General features: G+C 31.5%; 1 protein-coding gene and 1 long non-coding RNA gene across 2 annotated transcripts; one reads left to right on the top strand and one right to left on the bottom strand.

Moving 5' to 3' along the window:
* The first annotated feature begins 9260 nt into the window (after positions 1–9260).
* LOC127245196 (uncharacterized) lies at positions 9261–11780 on the top strand. The gene is made up of 2 exons (XR_007837405.1): positions 9261–9623; positions 11277–11780. It is a non-coding gene; the product is annotated as an uncharacterized LOC127245196 (long non-coding RNA).
* Positions 11781–16949: 5169 nt separating this feature from the next.
* LOC127245034 (serine/threonine protein phosphatase 2A 57 kDa regulatory subunit B' beta isoform-like) lies at positions 16950–23501 on the bottom strand. Its single transcript, XM_051265679.1, has 2 exons — positions 22359–23501; positions 16950–17252 (listed from the first exon to the last, which is right to left on the bottom strand). Exons 1-2 carry the CDS (start codon positions 23499–23501, stop codon positions 16950–16952), a joined length of 1446 nt encoding a protein of 481 aa, XP_051121636.1.
* Between the last annotated feature and the right edge of the window lie 503 nt (positions 23502–24004).

Raw genomic sequence — 24004 nt, forward strand, 5'->3', positions numbered from 1 at the left:
TCCGTTTTAAAACAATAGTCTCATTTTGATAAATAACCATATCACTGTAAAATTACCTTTATTTTTTCATTATTATTTTACACTAATACACTCACAATGGCAAAAAATTCTTTTACCTATATTTTTTACCCACTACCAATATAATATCAATATTCCTTAAATCTCGTGCCGAATACAACTGAAACTATAGTTTTGAGACGGAAGAATTATATACAATCCGAGGAATTTCAAAATGCCAGATCTTTTTTTTTTTTTTTTTAATTAACTTTTTATACAATAACAATCAATTTGTTTGGTTGTCGTTTGAGTTAATTTAACTTTGATACGATATTTTGTAAAGAAAATAATACTCATTTCCCTTGAGGTCACAGATGAAATTAATAGTATTTTAATTGTAATTGACAATTAAAAATAATATAAAAATATTTTTATCTTTATTTCTTAATATAAAAATAATGGTATAATTGATAAATATATAAAAATGTATGCGTATTTATATTGAATAGTAAAGTCCACACTTACTTAAAAAAAAATATATATATATATACATTGTATAATTTTACCAAGAATAAAGAAAATATATTTGGATTGAAAACCATAATAATAGTAATTTTAAAATGAAATAACAACCAAACAGCCCATAGCTTCTCGGTTGGAATCTTGTTCCTATTTCTTTACAATCCCGGTATGGCCCTGAATACAATATTCAGGATCATCCTGAAAAAATATCAACCGTTTGGTCAAAATTTAATTAACGGTTGAGATTGCAATCAGGGGTAGATATGTAATTTGATTTTAATAATTAATAAATCAATATTTTGTTTTAACATAAATTAAGAAAATATAAATAGAGATAAATGCAGATCGTATTCATAATTTTAGTCGCTTCACATCCAAAAGAAAAAAAAAGTAACTCTATTTTTTTTCACCGATGTCCATCGAAGAAAATAAATAGTGGAGAAACGGGAGCGTATAATAGGATGAAGCAAATTGATGCGTATTCCACTCAGTTCCAGTGTGACGCAGATGAATATAGCGTTCCAAAAATTGCAGAATGCAATAAGTGTTTTCTATTTTTTATCGATCGCGAGAGTAACGTTTTGACGAATTTTTGTTACATCATATCCCTACTTTATTAGCATCGTATTCTAAATATATATGCATTATAATCATATTAGTCATTCACCATAACAATAGTTGCAGTTAACATTAATTGAATCAATTTATAGAAGTTATGTAAGTGCTAATTCAAAAATGTTAATTTTCTAATATAAATTATTCGATTGATATATAAAATCATATCTGTAACCAATACGGTAAACAAAATCACACTTTATCAAAATTGAGAAGTGTTGAATTATACTAGATTGTCTTTGAAATTAAGGTCAACATCCTAAAATTATGGGTAGTTGGACGAGTTGGGGCAGTCCCCATATTAAATCATATCCATTATTATTTTTTATTATTTTAATACCTCAAACACATATAGAATATTTACCCAGTCATATAATGCACAAAAAGAGGAAGGTAGGTTTAGTTACTCAATATTTGCACTGGAGCAACATTATAATACAATGTTTCATAAACCATAATAAACTACTAGAGACATCATACATTTTAACGTCAAATATCATTTGATTAACCAGGTGACGATTATTGGGCTAGTGCAACTTTTTCGACTTCCGACGATGCGTACGGGTCATATTGTAGATACAAACATATACGAGGATTTTCCGTGCGAAAACAAATGCAAAAAAAAGCAAAAATTGATCCTCATCGTGTGCAATACATTCATTATTGTTGCAATAAAGAGGGGTACAAAAAGGGCAGTAGAGTAGAGCCTAATAATAAACGAATATCTTCAGAGGGTGTTGGCGCTCCGTCATATACATCCATGTTAAGAAAAAGGTACGAGACGCGTACTGGGTGTGAAGCAAGATTGACGTTACAATTCGACGAACAAATGCAGAGATACATCGTCACCGAATATGTGGACGAGCATAACCATGAACTGCATCCTCCTAACTATGCACATATGCTTATTTCGAATAGGGCCGTAGATGACGCTCAGATGACTGTAGCTACAATTAATAAAGAGACAGACCTTTCCTTAAAATCATCATATGATGTGTTGAGATTAGCAACTGGAAATAAAGAAACACTTGGGTTTCTTACATCTGATTTAAGCAATCAAATTAAGAAAGGAGAAGTGCAATTTCGTGGTAGAATATCATATAGTATCATAGAGACATCATTTTGGGATGATGTATATATCATTATAACTTGAGTGTATACAATTTTGAAAGTAATTACTTGGGAAACGTTTTTGTTATATAAGAAAGGTATTTCGTAGTAGATTATCATAATAGTATCATAGAGACATCATTTTGGGATGATGTATACATCATTATAACTTGAGTGTATACAATTTTGAAAGTAATTACTTGGGAAACGTTTTTGTTTGTTTAAAAAAAAACTTAATCCCGAAATTATCGGAGGTAGTTACGATAATTTTTTCTAATTGATTTTTTTTAATTAAATATCTTAATTAATTTTTTCAATTACCAAAATACCCTCAATCAAACTCAATCGTTAGATTGCCAATAAAAACAATCCAACGGACTAAAATAATTCAGAATGTTCCTGAAATTTAATCAACATCAGGAGATACCAAAATTCGTTTCTTTATCTCTTAAAATTATCAAATTAATTAAACATTTATTTATTTAATATATTATCTAGAAGATTAAATTTTTATTTTGAATATCATACTAAATACTTTATTCGTCTATTTTATAAATATATACTTAATTTTTCACGAAGTTTAATAAATATTATATTTTAATAATACTTCGTGATAAATTTGTAAATATTTAAAGACTATTTTACATTTATGATATAAAAAATTATTGTGAATATATTAATGTAAATACGTGTAAATGTAAAAATATATGTATTGAATTCATATTTACAAAAAAAAAATGAATATTTTTGTTTGTACAACCAGCAAAAGAATATATATATATAAAGTGGACCAACGGAATAATTATTTATATTACATTAACAAGTACTGCTTCCGTTATAAAATTTTTTATCCATTCCTTTGTATTTTACAAAGAAATAATGAGATAAGTAATACTATTTTAAAAACGTCTTCCACTTAAATCGCTTTAATCAAGTCAATTTCCTTATAACTCTTTACTGTTAATTTTTTTTTTTCTATTAACTCTCCATTCTAAATAATTTTTTTCTTTCAACTCTTATTATTATTAAAATGACTTAAATGTCCCTACTATAATAAAATACTTATATGTCCTCAATATACAAATTTAAACAAACCTAAAAAAGTAAAATTTCTCACCGTTGGAAAATTCCGTTAATAAGAAGTCGCAAGCTCTAGTAGTTTTTTGCATTAGGTTTCCACTGTAACTACTTCGTGGCTTTTCTCCTATCAATAGAGTATTCTCTACACTTGAAATCTAATTTATTGGTAAGTTTTTATACTTTTTATTTGTTGTTTTTAAAAGATTTTCAGGGTTAATGTGTTTTAATAGCATGTTGATTTTTTTTATATGTTTTTTTACTATAATATAGAGATGCTAGGTAAAGGAAGAACGAAAAGAATTTCATCAAAAGTGATATTCAATTTAAAATAAGCAAAAGTTGTAGTAGAATCGGACATAACCGTTGAACTTGCAAGGAAACTCATTTGTAGATTCCTATTGAAAACTCCTTTTTGTTCATAAAAAGATATATTTTGGTATTATTTATAAATTGTAACATACCAGAACATCAATCTTTGTTCGTAATGGTAAGTAAATTCTTTTTTAGTTTATGAAAAATGAAGAACATGTGTAATATAAGGCATTATATGTAATGTTTACACGTATCTATTTTTACCTATATGTATTGATTAATCAGATGTACCTATATGCATGTATACTGTCAAAAATCTCTATTTTCAGTGGAAACAATTATGTTTCCGCGAGCTCGCAGAAACACAACATGTTTTCACTTGAAACAATTAATTTTTTAAAAAACATTTCTAGGTAGAACCAATTCATCAAATGCATATATAATTGTGAACCAAAACATGTAGAATGCATATAGATAAATCCACGCTTGGTTAAATTTTGAACCCTAGATCATCACTCTGAAATAACCATGAATTATTTAAAATACGAAAATAGAGGTACAATTATTACACAATAAAACTAAATCAACTCGAAGTCCCAACTTCATCTCCACCCAAAAACTGAGATGCATTCATCCTATTCATAATTGATCTGAGCATGTGGTTAGCGCTCAAATTTGTCTGCTCCGTTGAATTGATCTGGCCATGCAGTCATTCTAACCATCGTCCGGTGTTAGGTTGCACTGAAGTTGTGCTATTACTTGTATCTCTTCTGTTGGAGGCTCTCTCAGAATTTTTGCGCACACGAGTTGTTGGCAGAGTAGGCACTTTCTCTTCATTTGGTTCTTCATCATTCATGAAAATATTGGGTAAAGGGCGACATGGTTCTGTCGCTCTTAAAATCCGCTTAAAAGCCGTTTCCATCTTGTAATCCATATTATACTCGTGCAAAGAGAATCAACAACGACCATGGGCGGGGATGAGACGGATGGGCCAATGATAGGTGATGCAGTGGCGACGGTGGGTGTCAGTGGGCGCGGGCCTGGGCGGACGTCACCGGTGGATAGAAACAACATGGGGGCTACTAGAGTGGTGTATTGGTGGTTAAGTGTTTTAACTTATTATTTCACAAAATATTTAATTAGTATAAGAGTGTCATAAATTACATATAATACAATAAGTTGTTGTACCTAAAAATAGATCAAATAATACCTAGAATAGAAGTATCTCTTACTTAGAATAAAAGTGTCTTTTACCTAGTGTTTGGAAAGATTATACTTATGCATTTAACGTATTTATGAAAATATATATTTTTTATTGTAAAAATAAGTTGATATTTTCATACATATAAATGTAAATATAAACGTGAAACTTGTAATCTTACATATAAAGGTATATGTAAGTATTGTATATAAATATTAGGAATATACCCGACAATATATGATAATAGTAAATGTGTTTATAAATATTACTCAAGTATAAATGTAATATATATATAGATGAATATTTATGCATAAAAGTAAGTATTGTACATACAAATATACATATTAATGACACAAAAAATATATGAAACTGGCTCGAAAAATGGCACACGGAGAGTTGTACCTATAATGGAGGAAAGCTATACATACTCAAGCTTTAAGTGATACCTACGTAGGAATCAACGTGCACTTGTATCTTCCTAAACATATACATGTGCTAGAAGAAATGTGTACTTCCCGGTCAAAGCCGATATTTTCTGCGTTTCGACACTGTATTCCGATGGAACTATACGTATACTTCAACAAAGAGCACATACCCCATAAATTACAAGAGAAACTTCTTACATTTGAAAGTCCAATTTCAAGCCAACTGGGCGTTCACAATCCTATAATATCTCCGTCACCATCTTTCACGAGACATAAGGACAGAAACTATTTTCTATATGTAGCATTGCTGGATCGAGTTAAGGGAGTCGAATCAGCTCGAAAAAATAGTACGCGGAGGGTTATACCTAAAATGGAGGAAGACAATTCATACTCAAGCCCAAAGTGATACCTACGTAGGAATCAACATGCATATGTGTTTTTCCAAACTTGTACCTGTGCTATAAAAAATGTGTACTTCGCGAACAAAGCCGATATTCTATGTGTGTCGGCACCGTATTCCGATAGAAATATATATATACTTCAACAAAGAGAAAATACCCCAGAATTACAAGAAAAATCCTTACATTTGAAAGTCTTATTTCAAGCCAATTGGGCGTTCACAATCCTATAACATCTCCGTCACCACCTTTAAAGAGACACATGGAAAAAAACTATTTTCTATATGTAGCATTGATGGATCGAGTTAAGGGAGTCGAACCGGGTCGAAAAAATGGCATGCGAAGGGTTATACCTACAATGGAAGAAGACATTACCTACTCAAGCTTAAAGTGCTACTTGCGTAGGAATCAACATGCACTTGTGTCTTCCCAAACCCGTACCTACGCTAAAAAATACGTGTACTCGCGGTCAAAACCAATATTCTATGCGTGTCAGCACCATATTTCAATTAAACTATATGTATAATTCAACAAAGAGCACATACCCCCATAAATTACAAGAAAAATCTCTTACATTTGAAAGTCCTATTTCAACCAATTGGACGTTCACAATCCTATAACATCTTTGTCGCCATATTTACCGAGACACGTGGAAAGAAACTATTTTCTATATATAGCATTGGTGGATTGAGTTAAAGGGGTCGAATTGGCTCGAAAAAAATGACACCCAGAGGGTTGTACTTATGATAACTCTTGATTTTGTCATATTTTATAACTTATATTTATTTAATTATTTATTTATTTATGTCGAATTTTGGTATTATTTATGTTAATTTACTCTAGTAATTGCATTTATTTCATCTTGTGTGTATAATTTCGATTTCTTAGTTTTTAGGTGTAATTTATAAATAAATTAAATTAATTTATGTGTTTCTTGAATTATATTTTTAGGCATTATTTATGTGCTATTTAACTATTTACTTTTGGCTAAATTAATTTTATTTAATTATTATTATTTATTTAAATAAATATTTGTAAAATGTTTATTATTTATATATGTGAAATAATGCTTGAAAACTGATATGAGAGTTCAAAAATGGCCTTAAAAAGCGAAAAAAATGGCTTCAGAAGCGAAAAAACAGTCATCGGCGCGAAAGTCAACAAAAGTCAACGGTCAATGTGCGAAAGCCAAAGTCAACCGCTGCGCGAAATTCAAGCGGCGGCCGCGCGGAAAGCAAGCGAGCGCAGAATCAAGCGGCGCGAGCGCGGAATCAAGTGGCGGCTGGTGTGAAAAGTGAGCGGCGGCTGCACAAAGTGACCGAGCACATAAAGTGATGACGGCCGTGCGGAAAGCGATGGCGGCTGCACAGAAATTCGAGCGAAGTGGAATTCTATGTTCATTACTCTGTGAGCGGCGGATACATTTATGAGTGCGGAAGGCCATACATGGAAGTGAGCGATGGCGGCTGGTGCGGACTCCGTGAGCGGCGGCTGCATAGGAGTGCGCGAGCACGGAAAATGAGCGGCGGCTGCATTTATGAGCACGGAAAGCAAGCGACGGTTGCAATTACTGTCGCCGGTCAGCAGCGGCTGTATTAATTGCCGCTGGTCAGTGGTGCATTTACTGCGCCGTCACAATAATTTCTGCACAGAATTTCGCTACATTTATGTCTCCTGCACCCTCAGCTCCTACATTTACTACACTCTCCCAGCTCCCTTAATTAAATTTATGCACTACGTTTTAGCCAATTTTTTTGCTATTTTTGTTTAATTTTTATTCTAGAACCTTCTAGAAATAGGTAGTCATTAGTAGTTATATTACTAGTTATTTTTAGAGTTAGTTATTTATGGTTATTTGTAGAGGTAGTTAGTAACTATGTTTAGAAGTAGTTATTTATTGGCGGTTGTAACCGCCAAGCTTCTAGAAGCTTTTCTCCCTATAAATATCCCCTCTAATTGTACCATATACACACACATATACACCATATATATACACAATAATATACATTCCATACACTTCATTTTCTCCATTTCTTTTCTTCAATATTTTTATCTAGTTTAATAATACGAGATTTTCGGTTTTGTGTCGCGAGCAAACTGATTTTCTCCTCTTTTTTATTTTAATTCCTGCATATTATTTCAGCTAATAAAATTCCTATCATATTTCTTCATCTCACCTTCACCAAAAAATTTCATGTTCGATTTGAATTGTTCAAGTTTGATTTCGACAAGGTTGCGGAAGGGCGATAGAAGAATCGACTATTTCAGCCCTGTTTCGTGTCACAAACAGATTCCGAGTAGTTCAACGTAGCTAAGTACGCGAGAGCCTTGTCGACCTGCTTAGTTGCTGTTCTGAATTCGATTCTGATTAAAGAGAGGTATCAGAGGGATAGAGCCACTAGCGGAACGGTTGGAAGAATCATGGGACATAGGCGGTGGTCTATTGGGTCACAGAAATTTCTAGTGACAGTAGAGTTTATTCCTTATAATGTTCTTCGTCGAGTGTCGCTCAAGCCTCGTTGTAAATCCCCTAAGGTCAAGTACCAACCGAGTCGAGAATCGGTTTAAGCGAGCAAATGCGATCACGCTCATTTCTCCGAGCTGCCCCGCAATTATACATATATTTTTCGCTATCACACCATCGTTATCCCGTTCATTTCATCCATGGAAATCTAGTCGTTAAAGAACGCAAAATTCAAACACAAATGCCTCGCTTCATCCTTTTCGAGATACGTATATTTTATCGTTTTTTAGTTAGATTTAATTTCTGCAATTTATCTTTTCAGTTTCTTCAATTGCATTAACTCATTGCACTTTTTCTAATTAAATATAGGATATTCGCATATTCCCTGAGTTCGACCCGGACACTCACCGGTTAAAGAGATTTTTTTTATTTTTTATGAAGAATATTGGAGTTACTACACGAACACACACGACACAATTTTCATTTTATACATATATCATTTTTTGTATCTTAAAAGATATTTTTAAATCTTTCCAAAAATCTTCGATCAAATTTTGGCGCCGTTGGAGGGGAATAAGCCTAGTATCTTTGTTTTAATTGGAAAATATTGAGTTTAATGCTAATTTAATTTTAATATTGAATTTTATTTTATTTTGAACATCTAATCCATCGGCGATATGCTTTGTAGGTTTCGAGATTGCGATATCCTTCAAGGATCAAACCTGCACGGCATAAATATTTCGGAGAACATCAGAAATTTCAAAAAAAAAAAAATAATAAATCGTTGGGCAGCGGCCTCCGCTGCTTTGTTCCAAATATACATATAGTAATAATCATATAATAATAAAAATAATAATAATATTTACTATATATATAATAAATAAATTATAATAAATAATATTACTATAATGATAAATCAACAATAATAAAAAAATTAATAATAATAAGAATAATTAGAATAAATAAAAATTAGGTTTAGGAGCCGCTGCTCCCTTTCTCCCCTATATACATATATAATAAAAAAAATTATATAAAAAAATGATAATTTTATTTTTTTTCTCATTATGGATTTTCAAGATGATCTGCTCGTTTGTTCAGATTAAATTTTGAAGCCGAAGAAGCAGATATCTATCGTTGTGAACCAGCGGTGATGGCAAGCAGCGCGGTGACTGCGAGCGAAGCAGCGTCAATGTCTCTGTGTGCGAAGCGGCGTCAATGTCTCCGTGTACGAGCTGTGTGCAAGCGAAGCGGCGAAAACAAGCGGGAGAAGTGAGCGGGCCTGGCGCAAGTGGAGCTGCAATTATACAAGCAGAGTCGATCTTCTATTTTTCCTTCAATTGAAGTGAGACGCTGAACCCTATCCCTATCGTCTTCTTCACCCAATTTAGGGCAAAACTCAGAATCAATTTCTAAAATCCTAAATGCTCCACAAGTGAAGAATCCCTGCGCAAAATTGATTCCCAATTTTGTAAGAAGAATTTCAAAGCTCTTCATAATAGGTTAGTCTAGGTAAAGAAATTGATTTATTTATATTTATATTTATATATATATATATATATATTTCCCCAAATTCTTTCTCCCGGTCGTGCGATTCTTTCACGAGGGATGCTCCGCTTATGATTTTTCTAGCACCCTAATTTATCATCGCCTCCAATTCCCTTCCTGTATCACCGAATTAGCCTTGATTTCTTGCAAAATTCTTTCAGCCCTAATCATTTCACTGTAAATTCCCCAATTCCTTCGCCCTAAATTCTCCAACCGACAACTATGTTCGGTGAAATCGATAACACCGCATCGACCAATTCTAACTACCTTTGATTCCACCATCATTCATCTTACCTAGAAGTGGTAAACAGCGAGGAAAGATTGTATTACTCAATTTCACCTTCTCTTGCCTATTTTGATCGAATTTCTTAATTTCGAACATAATGCTAATACTCTGAAAATTTGCAAGGCTGTTTTGGGATTCGATTGTGACTTTAATTCCTTAATTGGATTATGTCATCCTGTTGATGTTTATTGTAGTTGTGATTAGGATTAAAATTATGTTGGAATTTGGATTTAGTTTAGATTGGACTTAGTTGTCGAATTTGTATACATAATTGGTATATGATTGGTGAATTGCAAACTGTCTAGGAGATTTGAGTAAGATGAGTTGTGAGTTTATTTCTTATGATGATTTTAGGATTAATTGATAAATTAGACAAGACACAAACAACTTCTAAGAGCTGATTGCAGGTTATGTTGGATTGATTTGATTTGAGGATTTATAATTGAGGGCATTCGATAAAAATTTGCATACAACAACTGCTGACAGGCCGGGCCCTTGGTCAGGGCCCATTCCCTCTAGGGGCCCATAAAGGGGCCCAATAATATATATATACTCCTATATATTAATATATTATTATTATTATTATTATTATTTGTAGAATGTATAAAATAAAATTTAAATAAAAAATTTATTTTATAATTATTTTTTAAATAAATAATTTTACATTAATTTTTAAATTATTTATTTGTATGTTTTAGTGTGTTTATTTAATGGTATTATTTTATATTTTTTGTGAATTATATAAAATTAAAAAGATATGATAGAAGAATATTTTTGTGTTCTTATTATTTTTATTTATATTTTTAAATTTGTATATTTTATTATATTTTTTAGTAGTAGTTTTAAAAATTTATGTATTATATAAATATTGAGTTTGTTTATTTAATCTAAACTTTCTAATTTTTACTATTAGGACTATGCGTTTCTCTCTCACAAATATTTCATCAAACATTATTTTAATATTAAATTCAAACCAAAATTTTCCCTAAACCAATCAAAAGAAACAAACCCTTAATAAATATTTTTGTTTGAAAATTTTCTTTTAAAGACTTTTGATTGTTTATAAAAATTTTCTTTAAAAAATATTAAATCAAATTTTTTATTTTTATTTTTTATGTTATACTAAATATGTCACATTAATTTTATATTTATATTTTGATCTTTTAATATATAAAAAAATAATTTATTAATACATTTATATTAAAATATATATTATATTATATTATATTATATTATTATTATTATTAGTATTATTATTATTATAATATAAGAAATATATTTAAGGGTCCAATATTCTAATTTTACCCCGGGCTTAATAAAGGTCAAGAACGGGCCTGGCTGCTGGTGGTTGCAAAATCTGAATTTAGATTCATTCGGTGGTGAATTGACGCTGAGGAGGAGGCTGCTTTGAAAATTCCGAAGCAAGAACGACTTATGTAACTTTGAAAAGGGAGTTTTACTGTCTTTTATCTCTTGAATTCTTTGACAAATAATGTGACTTTATCTCATCTTTCGCTGCTGAAAATAATGCTTGTTTTGATTGCAGTCCCTCCCGAGCTTACTCAAGGTTGTTCAAGGGCAAACAACAATTCAAGTGTGAGGAGGGAAGTCATCGGCACCACCAAAAATTTTGAAAAAATCTGGCTGCAAGATATGAATCAGGGAAGTTTTTTATTCCCTTATCGATTATTTATGCCGGCTTATTAATTGATTGCTAATTTGTTGGTTTGTAGAATAATTGCTTCTGTAGTTACAAATCTAGTTGATTAGGATAATTTTCAGATTAATGGTGTAGAAGCTGTGTAATATATTAGTTTGTTGTTGTTACTTTTCTTAGTTTAATCCTTAGTTATGGTTAGACAATTAGCATAGTTAGTTTGTTGTTAGTCTTAGTCGCTTCCAGTTAGTTCCGCTAGCACTAGTTGAGATAGGTATAGAATTAGTTTGCTTAATTAGTTAGATTCGTTCAATTCTATATTGTTAATTAGTTGTTTTGCTGTAGTTTTTAGCTTTAGATATTATGCTGTTTTAGTTCAATTTTGTTTGTAGTATTATGTGTGTTAAATTAGGTTAGCATTTTGTAATTTATGTTGTATATTGGATTATATTGTGCTGTTTTTTTAGTTAGTAGTTAGTTGTAACCTAGTCGTTATTAACATAGTTTAGTCAAATGCAGTTTAGATATAGTGAGTTTTCTGCTGTGAATCAGTGTTCTGATAGTGTTGTATGTTAGCTTAGCATTATCTTAGATTACTCTAGTCTAGCTTGTTTTGTAGATCTGCTTTTAGTTTAGTTAGATTAGTTGTATTTTTTTAATCGTTGCAATATAAGTTCCAACTCAAATTTGCTGCTTGTTTATTCATGTGATTTGTTGTAATTCCATATTAGTTTAGCATATCATATTGTTGCGCCTTGTTTGCTGCTTTTTTTCATTTTTTTTTTTTTTTTTCTGACTTAGCTTGAATTTGCTAGTTTTATTTAACTTTCTTTAGATAGCTTTAATTTATGTTATTATCTAATTTAATTGACCCTCTTAGTGTTGATAATTATGAATTGCTAATTAGGTTGGATTAGTGTAGAATTAGTTTGCTTAATTTTACTAATTAATATTATTGCCAGTTAATTATTTAATTGTTCCAACCTATATGCTGGTTGAGAGATAGTTTTTTTGTTTTTTAGTCTAGTTGTGTGTTTGATTTTAGCCCGTGTCATTTGTTTAATCTAGATAATATAGTATGTCTCCGCTTGATTAATTAATTATTTAGTTAGTTAATTAGGATCATTTAGTATATAAAGTATTGCTTGTTTGTTTATTTATTTATAATAGTAACTTTTAATTTAAAATTGTTTTGTTTAAGCCTATTTTAATTTAAAGTATTTTTATTGTTGTAGTATTTATTTATATTTATATAAGCAATCTTATTTAATTGGCTTAGCTTGCTATAATTATTTATTTTTGATAATCAGATGAATATTTAGTTAATTGATATATTTTAATTTATTTATTGACTGTATTTTTTTAGCCACAATAAATAATGTGTGCTAATTAATTTATTTTGGCTTAAATTTATTCATATTTACTTATTTTTAATTTATGTTTTTTTTAATTTATTGTGGTATAATTTATGTTGAATTAAATTATTTTATTTATAATATTTAATTAATTTATTTAAAATTAAATTAGCTATGAAATATATTATTTGTCGAGTCAATCGATTTCCATTGTACTTAATTTGAGTTTGAAATTAAATAATGTATAAAATTGAAATTCTTTTGAATATGAGTATAAATTCGGATTTTGATAAAGTTGGTTGATATCCCCTTCGTTTCATTAATTTCATACTTAGTCTAATTTTTAGAACTTTCGTCTATTTAGCTGCGCTTGTTAGCAGAGAGGATGAATTAAGTTTCCTTAAAAATGCGATTGACGAACGAATAGTGTGAGGAGGATGCCGATTATCTTTATATGCGACTTGACTTGACTTGGCAAAAAAAAAAGAAAATCGTCGCAAAAAATATTGAAATTAATTTATTACCGGTAGCAATGTCTACCGGGCCGCCTTGTTTCTTAATTTATGATTTATTATGGCGGTTTATTTAAAGTTTTGAGTCGTCGCATCATTTTTAGAAGCTACTTCGAATACTTAAGTTTGAAAATATTTCGGGAGACATAATTTAGAGTCTTTGTAGATGAGCAATATCGCGTAAATGGCTTAAGGATCTGAACTTTAGCTAAGATTCGTTTACACACCACCGTCGATATTGCCGACAATATTGAGTCTTTATTTAGAAAATACTTAGGTTTAGTTTCATTAATTGAATTTATTCGATGACGAATAAAGGTTAAGTGTGAGGAGTTATACAATAGAGGAAAATAGTACCGACTCAAGCCCAAACTGATACTTACATAGGAATCAACATGCACTTCTATCTTCCCAAATTTGTACCTGTGCTAGAAGAAATGTATACTTTAAATTGAAGTTTACTATTTTTAGTAGAAACCGAGCATGTTTCTGCAAGCTCGCGGAAACATGATCCGTCTTCGCTAAAAATGCATGGCTAAGAATAAAAAACTCGTGAAAACGTGCATTGTTTCCGTGAAAAGCAGCAAAATTTGAGTCTGATATTACATGTTTAGCTTGTAAATTAAAATATTTTAGCACCTAATATTATAGATTTTAGCGAAATCGATGACAAATTTTTTGCTGGCACTGCGTAACCAAATTTTAACACAATTGAAAGAGACAAACGATTTGCATTTAGCATTTAATCAACGAAAAAAATATTTACATAATAATGTACTTTAGAACACCAGTTCACTAAACTTGACCCTACTAACAAGGCTTGGCCACAATAAGAATACATTTTGCAATTAATGCCCGATAATCATCAACGACAACTATTTCTTGTACTTTCTCCCTCGTGTCTTCGGTGTCATTACATAACACTCAGCCCACAAGCACACAAAAATTCCACATTTCGTTATCTCGTGGCTCATTGGCGCGAAAACATAAGAACTAGTTTGGAAATGGCTAGTCGGTAGTCCAATGTATGCAATAAGTACTTTTACAAAAAGTTGGTCTACAAAACAAATATAATTCTTTAGGAATTGATATATTTTGACTCAAAATCATAATGTAGAATAACACAAACCTTAAAATCCAATTTCTTTTGAAGGTGAACCATTGTAGGGCATAATGGTCTAGCGGGTGGCAACAAACGGCGAGCGGCAGGCGTGATGGTCAGGTGGTCAGGTTCGATCGAAAGGTGAGGCAAGACGGTACGTCGAAGTACAAATTAAGCTAGAATTGAAGACAAAAAAAAAAATATATATATATATATATAAACAGGTGATTAGATTTTGAAATGAGCATAGTAATTTTGTAAATTTATAAACAGGGGTAAAAATAATATTTTAGAGTTAAAAATAATATAAATATATGTATAAATAGTTTTAGGGAAGACAAAAGGAATAAAAAGTTTAAGGTAGTTTTGAGAGACTTGGAATTTATCTACAATTTACCACTATTTGAACTCAATTTTTTTTTTATTTATTTATTTTTAATTTCTCTACTACCCAACAATCCAACCTGTAGTTTACTTGTAAATGGGCCAGAGTTTAGAACAACATCTCATTGAACTTTTCAACGCTACCAACATAAGTATGAAGAAGTTTTCTAAATTTTCATATTTTAGTTCATTTTGTGTTTAAATTTCAATATAAGATAAAATTGTTGTTAAAAGTAATACTTTGTAGTAATAATAAATATTGGGATGTAATGTTTAAAAAATAATAAAAAATTGAAAGATTATGCCGTGAGAAAAATGTAAAAAGATTTTTTTTTTTTTTTTTAATTTTTCGAAACAATGTATTATAATTATCATATTTAAAATTTCAGTTTTTTTATTGATATGTATTGATATATATGGCTTTCTTCACTGGAACGACTTTTTGTGAATATTATTAAAAACAATACAATATATACATATTAATACAATATAACAATTCAAAACAAATTGTTAATTTTTATATTTCCAATACAAACAATTTTTTATACTTAACGTGAAAAATATATATATCAAAAATACAAAATCAACAAACTTATATTATTAATTATATAATTAAGCTTATTTAAATAATTAATTTATATAATTTATTCACTTATTATTTTATTTATCTAATTTTAATATTTCAATATATATATATGACTAATGTTATTTAAAATATGAATTATACGTGTGTTTGTTCTGTGAGATTATTGGGAAGTACATTTTTTTTAACTTGAAGTACAGAGAATTGTGTAGGGAATATAAAAATAATAAATGTGTGTAATATATTAGTATTTTTAGGAAAATTTGTATTTTAGTTGCATTTTTTTGCATTATTTATCTCATGAAATTCATTTTAGAAATACATCGAGGTTTGTTCTCTTTGATTTTATTTATTTTTCTTTTTCATTTTTTGCTAAAATGCAATTTTACAATTTTGATCTAAAAATGATATCTAACAACTATTTGGGTGTTTGTTTTGTGTTTTGGTTTGAATTTTTTTTTTTTTTTTTTTTTTTTTTTTTTTTATGTTGGGTATAGAGAATTGTATAGATAATGTAAAAATGATATCTAACAACTATTTGGGGGGTGTTTGTTTTGTGTTTTGGTTTGAATTTTTTTATTTTTATTTTTACGTGGGGTATAGAGAATTGTATAGATAATGTAAAAATAGTGAGTATGTAGTAAGTATATTAATTGTTTTTTTGGAGAAATGTGTTAGAAAATTTTTTGTTGAAGAAACAAACCCTTTATTTCTCAAAATTAATCTTTATAGAAATTCAATTTCAAATTTGTTTCAAAAAAAGTCACATACAAATTATTATTAAAACAAAAAATGAAAAACAAACTACAATAAACCCTAAAACTCAAAATGCATCGTCTAAAGATACACATGTATACCGAAAGCACACCCAATATATAATCTCTATTTAAAACACTAATCAATATCAATTTTCTATTCAAATATAACCCCTCTCAAAACAACCGAAAATACAAAAATACTTTCAAAAAAAATTAAAAAAGTAAAAATCAATTTAGAAAAAAATTGGTACGAAGTAAAGAATATTTTGAAATTTTGGTATAGAATGTGAGTACTAATCCCATATAAAATAATATATACCAAAATTTCAAGTAAGATATTTATATATATATATATATATGTATATATAGAAATCTTAATACCATAACAATATATATTCATAGATAAAATAAAAATAATACTATGATATCTCGTATACTATGATATTTTCGATATACTGTATGAGTTAATCCACAATGAATATAACACCACACCATCACAAGATCAATACATATCAAAGTACCAAAAAAAATTGTAAATTTGGAAGCAGCATAAAAATATTTTTCAGTGGTTCACAAGTATTCTATTCTCAATCCAAATTTTAACAAAATGAACACACTAAGCAGCTTATAAATGACAAATTACTCAATGGTGAGCTCCAGCAGCTTCTTCTAGTCTCCTCCAAGTAGAGAGGCGCCGCTCTTCGACTGCTCCTGCGCTCGCCTCCTTTTCCTCGTGCTTTTGCTGGCACTCTTCGAACAGCTCGGCGTCCATTTCCAAAAACATCCGGCGCACGTTGGTGGTCAACCCGCTAATTGCCTGGTTCCAATGATCTTGAATATTATGCTCTAATGCGCTGAATATGATCGGTAGAATCACGTGTCGATTCTCTGCAACCAAGCCGACTATTTGCTCATTGTTCCACATGAAAAGAGCTCTCTCAGCCACCTATCAACAGACCAACTTGATTCATAAGCAAAAAGAGATTTATTTATATTTACACAACTATAGCATGGATTTAAGATTTACCTTATCCACAAAACCCTTAAGAAGTTTATCCACTAGGATATATGTGAAGCTGTTTATGATCAAGTGCCAACATGATTAGCCCTGATGTTCAAGTAGTATAGACAATGCAACTTTTGATAGTGAATTATTTGTGCATTTGCTCTGGTTAAACGTTTTTTCAAACCTAATCATTTGCAAACTAAGCTAGCAAGATAAGTCACACTAAACGAACCATATATGACAAACAAAATATAGAGAGGTCAGTGATTTGAACACATGACCTAATGATCACGAGTTTACCCTCACTTATTTATATGGAGTTTAATTTCATTTTCTTTACTAAACAACTCGCAGATTCTATTAAAATATAAATTTTTTAGAAAAATATCATATCTCAAACTACTATTCAATCAAAAAAACCACTCACAAAATAAAAAAATAAAAAGCACAATATCTTACACGACAACTAGATTTTAAAAAAATCACAAATCTCATCCTTGGAAAACATTGAGAAACATAAAATATACTAAGATATATATAAATATATGTGTGACAAGATTAACAACCTACAAAAATCAAATGGTTACTCTTTGTGCTTTGCATTCGCCTAAATTGACATAGTTAGAGTGCGCTTCCTTGGAATGATAAGATTATTGTTAAAATATATTTAGAAGCAATATATTATATTTATTATAGTTATCTTATTTAAGAGATTGTAGGGTTTTTTCCTTATGTACGTATTCTTATGATTGAAAAAGAGAATTTCAGTTTCATATTCTAACATAATATCAGAGCCAAATTCTCTCCGGGTACCTCTATGACCTGTTATATCCCGTATATATTTTTATATTTATTGATGTATATGCTTCTATTCACATTTATGCTCGGTCATACTGTTATTTTTATGTCGTCTCCGTCTTTACTATTCCACTGACAGAGTCTACTTTCGACTCTAACGCCGTTGAGAGTCCTATTTTCAGCTCTAACTATATTGAGAGCGAGGGGCCCTGTTTCCGACTCTAGCTCTGTTGTGAGCGAGCGAGTCTTGTTTCCGACTCTAACGGTGTTGAGAGTTCTGCTTCTGACTCTGATCCAGTGGACGACTACATCACTCTCAGTCAATCTTGGCAAATTCAGATTTTTACGTGGTAGTTATCTTATTTAAGAGATTCGTAGGATTCTTGTCTTATTTAGACGATTTGTATATCATTGTAAATATGTACTTATTCTTATAATTGAAATAGAGAATTTCAATTTCATATTCTAACAATTATGCTATTAAATCCTATATCTTATCTCATCTATTAGACAGAATAATCATAAAAATTTGTATATTTAGTAATGAATTTGAGGAACAATGATGTTAATAATATAAAGTAAATATATGATTATGATGGATAAAAACAATATATTCACTCTAACCATTCACAATAAACCCATGAAAGAGTAAAATATTATATATACCAGAATCATCATTTAACAGATGCATATGCAAACAATATGAGTTGAAAATTGCCTAAGAGAAAGCTTGATTAATAGTAGACAAAGGCAAATGAAGAGGCAATCTATACTATTTAACTAATGTTATGTAGTGTCCCGGATCAAATATGTGGTCAAGAGTAACCAAGAGCATAAGCCAAAATTAGAACTCTTCAAAGCTTTCTTGAAGAACCTAGAATTTCTTGATTTAATTTATGCTTATCTTGTGGGTTTAACTTAGTCTAAACTTATTTTGTGAAAAATGCTAAACTTATCTATTTGAGAAAGGGTTATGCATACATAAGGGTGTAGATTTCATTTGTAAAACTATCAAGTTTGAGAGCAAGACATAGCTTCTAATCCTATGAGTTCTTGAGGTATTTTTTGTGCTTTGTGCTAGTATAGCGAGACTGAACTAACAAGATCCTTGAAGATGTCGAAAGAGTACTAGACCAATGGAAAGATGTTTGAGGATGAATGATCCGACACAAGGAGATTATACTTTTCGAATTGTGGATAATTTTTGAGAAGTGATATAGCAAAATCCTTAGCTAAAAAATAATGTTATAGGAATTAATTGTGATTAGTAATTGTACTCAAAAGAATCCAGTTCACCTCATTATTTCTCATGATTTGGTTGATGTGTAGGTTAGAATCACAACCCAATTGCGCTAAGAAATACTACAATACTAGCACTAATATGTATATCTTCTCTTCACTTTAACTATTAATTGGACTTATAGTTTAGAAATTTCTACGCTAATCAAAATTGAGAAAAGAAAGTTTTCTAATCACTTACTCATTCTTTCAGAATGCTTTGAGCTACAACTCATCTAATGCATAATAGTAGCATGCATTATGTTACGATATTTTACATTAATAACAAACACATCTCACCAAGATAGTTGATCAAGAGTACACAATAGTATTCCTAGTTTTGTAATACTCATAATGTATAAAATTAAGATTGAGCCATGACAATGTAAAAAATGCTAGAGGATGCTTATAGCAGCTCTATTGGCCCTTTATCTGCTTCCTATTACATTAACAATCTATGTACTTATTACATTAACAATCTATAAGCTTGTTACAATCATTTACAAGTAAGAATTTATAGCCCAAGTGTTGTGTAACTTTTTCATGTGTCCCACATCGGAAGTATGATAAAAAGTAGGGGCATTGGCTCATATAATTGATTCATTTGGGTCATATTTTAAAAATCAGACAACAAGCCTTTTTTCTTTAGTAACTAGAGAGAATAAAATTGAGATTTTGTGATGAGGGTTTTATAATTTTTTTCGTGCAAAAATTGTAATAAATATTTTAGTGGATTATCCCGTTTTGGGATCGTGGATGTAGGTCTGTTGTGAGACCAAACCACGTTAAATTTGTGTGTCTTGTTATTTGATTTTTTTTCTCTTCCCTTGTGTATTCCCAACAAATTGTATCAGAGCGAGGTCATTTCTTAGCAAGGTCTTGGCAAAGTGAGGAGAAAATGAGTAAGAGGTGTTTCGAGAGAAGTTGACGGCACGCCAGCAGTCAGGTTGCAGTTCCGCAGCAGGTTCCGGCAACACATCAGATTTCTGCCAGAAAGGTCGGTTATGCCTGATTTGAGTTTCTGGGTTTATTTTTTAGCCTCAGTCTATTTGGTTGCTGGAAATGCTTGTTTATTGGAGAGTTATTAAGCACTATGTCCACTACTTTGAAATATATAATTCCATTCTTTGATGGAAATAGTGATTTTACTATGTGGAAAAGTACAATTCAAGACTATTTGGTGCAGTAAGGTCTTGATGTTGCCTTGGAAGATACAAAGCCAGAAGGTATGAAAGAAGGTGATTGGAGTATGATTCGGAAAAAGACTGTTAGCACGATTCGATTAGCACTCACCCCGCAGATAAAGGTTACCGTGTTGACGGAAACATCGCCGAAGAGGTTGTGGGATACTTTGGAGAGTAAATTTTCCACGAAGACGTTGACTAACCATTTGATTATGAAGATGGAGGAAGGAGGTAATGTAATTGACCATACTAACAAGTTTAATGAACTACTATGTCGACTGTTAAATGCATAAGAGGAAATTAAAGAGGAAGAGAAAACGTTGCTCTTCTTAGCTTCATTACACAAATCCTACAAGCCGTTGGTGCAATCAATGTTAGTTGGAAAAACTACATTGAAATTGAATGAGACGATAACGGTTTTGAAGGAGAATGACAAGATAATGGGAAATGAAGGAGTTTCAAATGAGAGTCAACTACTAGCTGTGGGGAGTTATGAAAGAGGGAGGAAAATGAAGAGCGACCGTGGTGGAAGATCGAAAATCGGCCGAGAGATTACAGCTCTATTGAGTGTCATTATTGTTGAGAGCTTGGTCACATTCAAAATCATTGTCGACTTTTTAAAGAAGACTTGAAGTCTGAGAAATTTGAAGGGTAAGTTGAAAGCTGAGAACTCCGTGAACGTGATCAATTATGAAGGTGATTTACTTCTTTTAGATACAAATCCTGTTGAGAATTCTAGATTCTGTTGCCGATGTTTATATATGTAAAGATCAAGCTTTATTTGATACTTTGCATACAAAGAGAGATTTTGGCTATATCAATGTAGGGAATAAGATGAAGCAGCGAATTGAAGGCATTGGAAGAGTTCGTTTGAAGCTCTACGATGGTAATATCAAAACAATTTTTAATGTGAGGTATATGCCTATTGTTGGAGCTAATGTTATTTCATTGCGCAAGTTGGCTTCACATAGGCATAAATATGTTGACACTAAAAATCTATGCAAAGTGTACAAGGGTGACAATTTGATTATGCAAAGGGAGAAGAAACAAAATAACATCTATTATGTTTTATTGTTATGATAATTTACTATTCTTAGAGGCATCTCAATAACAATCTAGATTGGTTTCGTAACAATAAAACTATTCACAAGTATTAATGATCTAGCATGTGTGCATATATTGTGTGTGTTCATCATGAATTGCAAAGAAGAAATCTTTATAGTTTTGGTTATATAAGTGAAATTTCTTATCATTTAAAAATGACTACGAAGATAAAGCTTTTATAACTCACTCGTTTAATGATCATATATTTGAATATGAGAAACACTTATATTGTGGATTCTTCATTCGTCATTTTTCGTAAGCATATGTCTTTTAGGGTTTAGGGTTTAGATCACATCCATTAGAACAATAACGAGTGAGATAAGAGACCATTTTGATACATTTACAAGATTTTTTTTTTTTTTTTTCATGAAAATGGTAATAGATCTCACTAGACAGATAAAACAGACTTATATGGATGTTGTATAATAAGTATGTTGTGTGCTAAAATGAGCAGTAGCATATATTGTGCGAAACTATATTATATAGTGTTAATTCACGTAATGTGTTTGTATTATATTAATTATATAATATTTGTTATTACACAATATATTGTTACTGTGTTGAGTTTTAAAATTCAGTATCGAACTTAAACTGCTAGAATGAGAAAGAACACCATTTATAGAACCAAAATTATATCATTTCAATACCAATGAATCGATGAAATGCATATATATTCTCAAACCTGGAAATGTGGGCTGTTTATGCATCGCGCGACTTGCCGGAACAACGGAACCATGCACCGTTGGAACTCCGGCGACTGCGTCGCCTCCAAAATCTCTTCGATTTCGCCGAGGAAAAGAACCTCCTTACCACAGTTGGAAAGAGGCCAATACTTAAGCACACCCTTTATGACAATATCCGCTAACCGGTAATCTTTCTCGACAAATTGTGTTATGCAACAAGACAACTGTTGATGGAAAGATGCAATCCCCTTCGACTTGTGCAATGGTATAAGTACGCGCACTAAGAACAACTTGTGCTCCTCTTTGATCGGCAACACCAACCCCGTTATCACGCTCGATATAATATCCAACAATTCCACGATCCCATTGTACCTCTCGGTCTCAAACATGTACCGGCACAAGATATTGTTGATCGAACTCCTTATAAAGGGTCGATGGATCATAAACCTTGCGTAGACCCTATGAACGACGGTCTTCAAATACTCCCTTTCGCGAGGATCCTCCGAGTCGAAGATGCCGAGCATTTTGAGCACGAATGAGTGGTCGATATACCTCTTGGCGATTTTAATGTCGGTATCCGACGAAACTATGTATCTCAATAACAATTCGTAGACAATTTGCAAGTGAGGCCATGCCGGTTCCATATAGATTTCTTCCTCTTCTGGATCTCCGCCTGCCGCGCCGGTGGTCTCGTGTGCCGCCGGCGGGAGCGGCCGGAAGATGTTGATCGAGATCATGTTGATGAGCTGCTCTTGCATGATCTCGTTCATTTTGAACGATCCCGAATGCACCAATTCGACGAGCTCCGACAATGTTTGTCTCTTGATCTCCTTCTCGCGGACCGATTTCATCGTGTCAGCGAAATCGAAGGAGATGCAGCAGACTTGGAGCTTCCTTATGAACATGGCGTGCCTTTCGGGCAATGGCACGTCCTTCACCATCGGCAAGACCTCGACAACGCCGGGGTTCGGCGGCACCACCGTGTGGGACACCGGCTGCGCTGGCTGTGGCGCCGGAGCTGTCGCTCGGGAGGCGTGGTTGACGGTTACGTTCGGCAACGGCGATGTCGTCGGCACCGGAGTTTCGACGGCCTCCGGCTTGGAGGGCTTTTTGTGCCCTCTTTTCATTATTCTGTTGAACATTTTTTGTGTCGTTTATAAGCTTGTTTAGAATCGAAATACCAATTCTCTTACAGCCTTAATAAAAATCCATCTTTCGATTTCTACGTCCTTTTCTTCTTCTTCTTCTTTGTTGTTCCAATTTGCAGTTTCAGAAATTGCAGATCGATGAAGAATGATCTGACGAAGAATAATGAAAAACTAAGGCATGGCAGAGGTGACGTCGACAACGAGAGAGATGTTTTTGCATTTCGGAAGCAATGTTGTGATGGGCAAAACAATTTTTTTTCGTTTTGGGAATTGGGGAAGAAAGATCCGAAAATGGTGTCAGCTTAGGGATAATATTACGCCATGAAATTGCTCATCCTGATTTTTTTCCATGTCGATGATATCTTCTAATTACTATTATTAATTTCTTTATGATATACTAATTGTTAATTGAATATGTCGTTTAGCATACGTTTGTTTCTCTTGATCTTTAATTTCATTGATTTACTTTTTTATTTATTTCTGTTGAAATATGATTA

This window comes from Andrographis paniculata, unplaced genomic scaffold, assembly GCF_009805555.1.
Source record: "Andrographis paniculata isolate CXL003 unplaced genomic scaffold, ASM980555v1 Contig21END, whole genome shotgun sequence".
Lineage (NCBI taxonomy): Eukaryota > Viridiplantae > Streptophyta > Magnoliopsida > Lamiales > Acanthaceae > Andrographis > Andrographis paniculata.

Bases quoted from the DNA above. Each gene is read 5' to 3' on its own strand.
- LOC127245034 (XM_051265679.1), bottom strand. From the start codon at position 23,501: ATGTTCAACAGAATAATGAAAAGAGGGCACAAAAAGCCCTCCAAGCCG. The intron at 17,253-22,358 runs GTTTGAGAATAT...GTCTGTTGATAG, and splicing joins TAAACAGCCCACATTTCCAG to GTGGCTGAGAGAGCTCTTTT.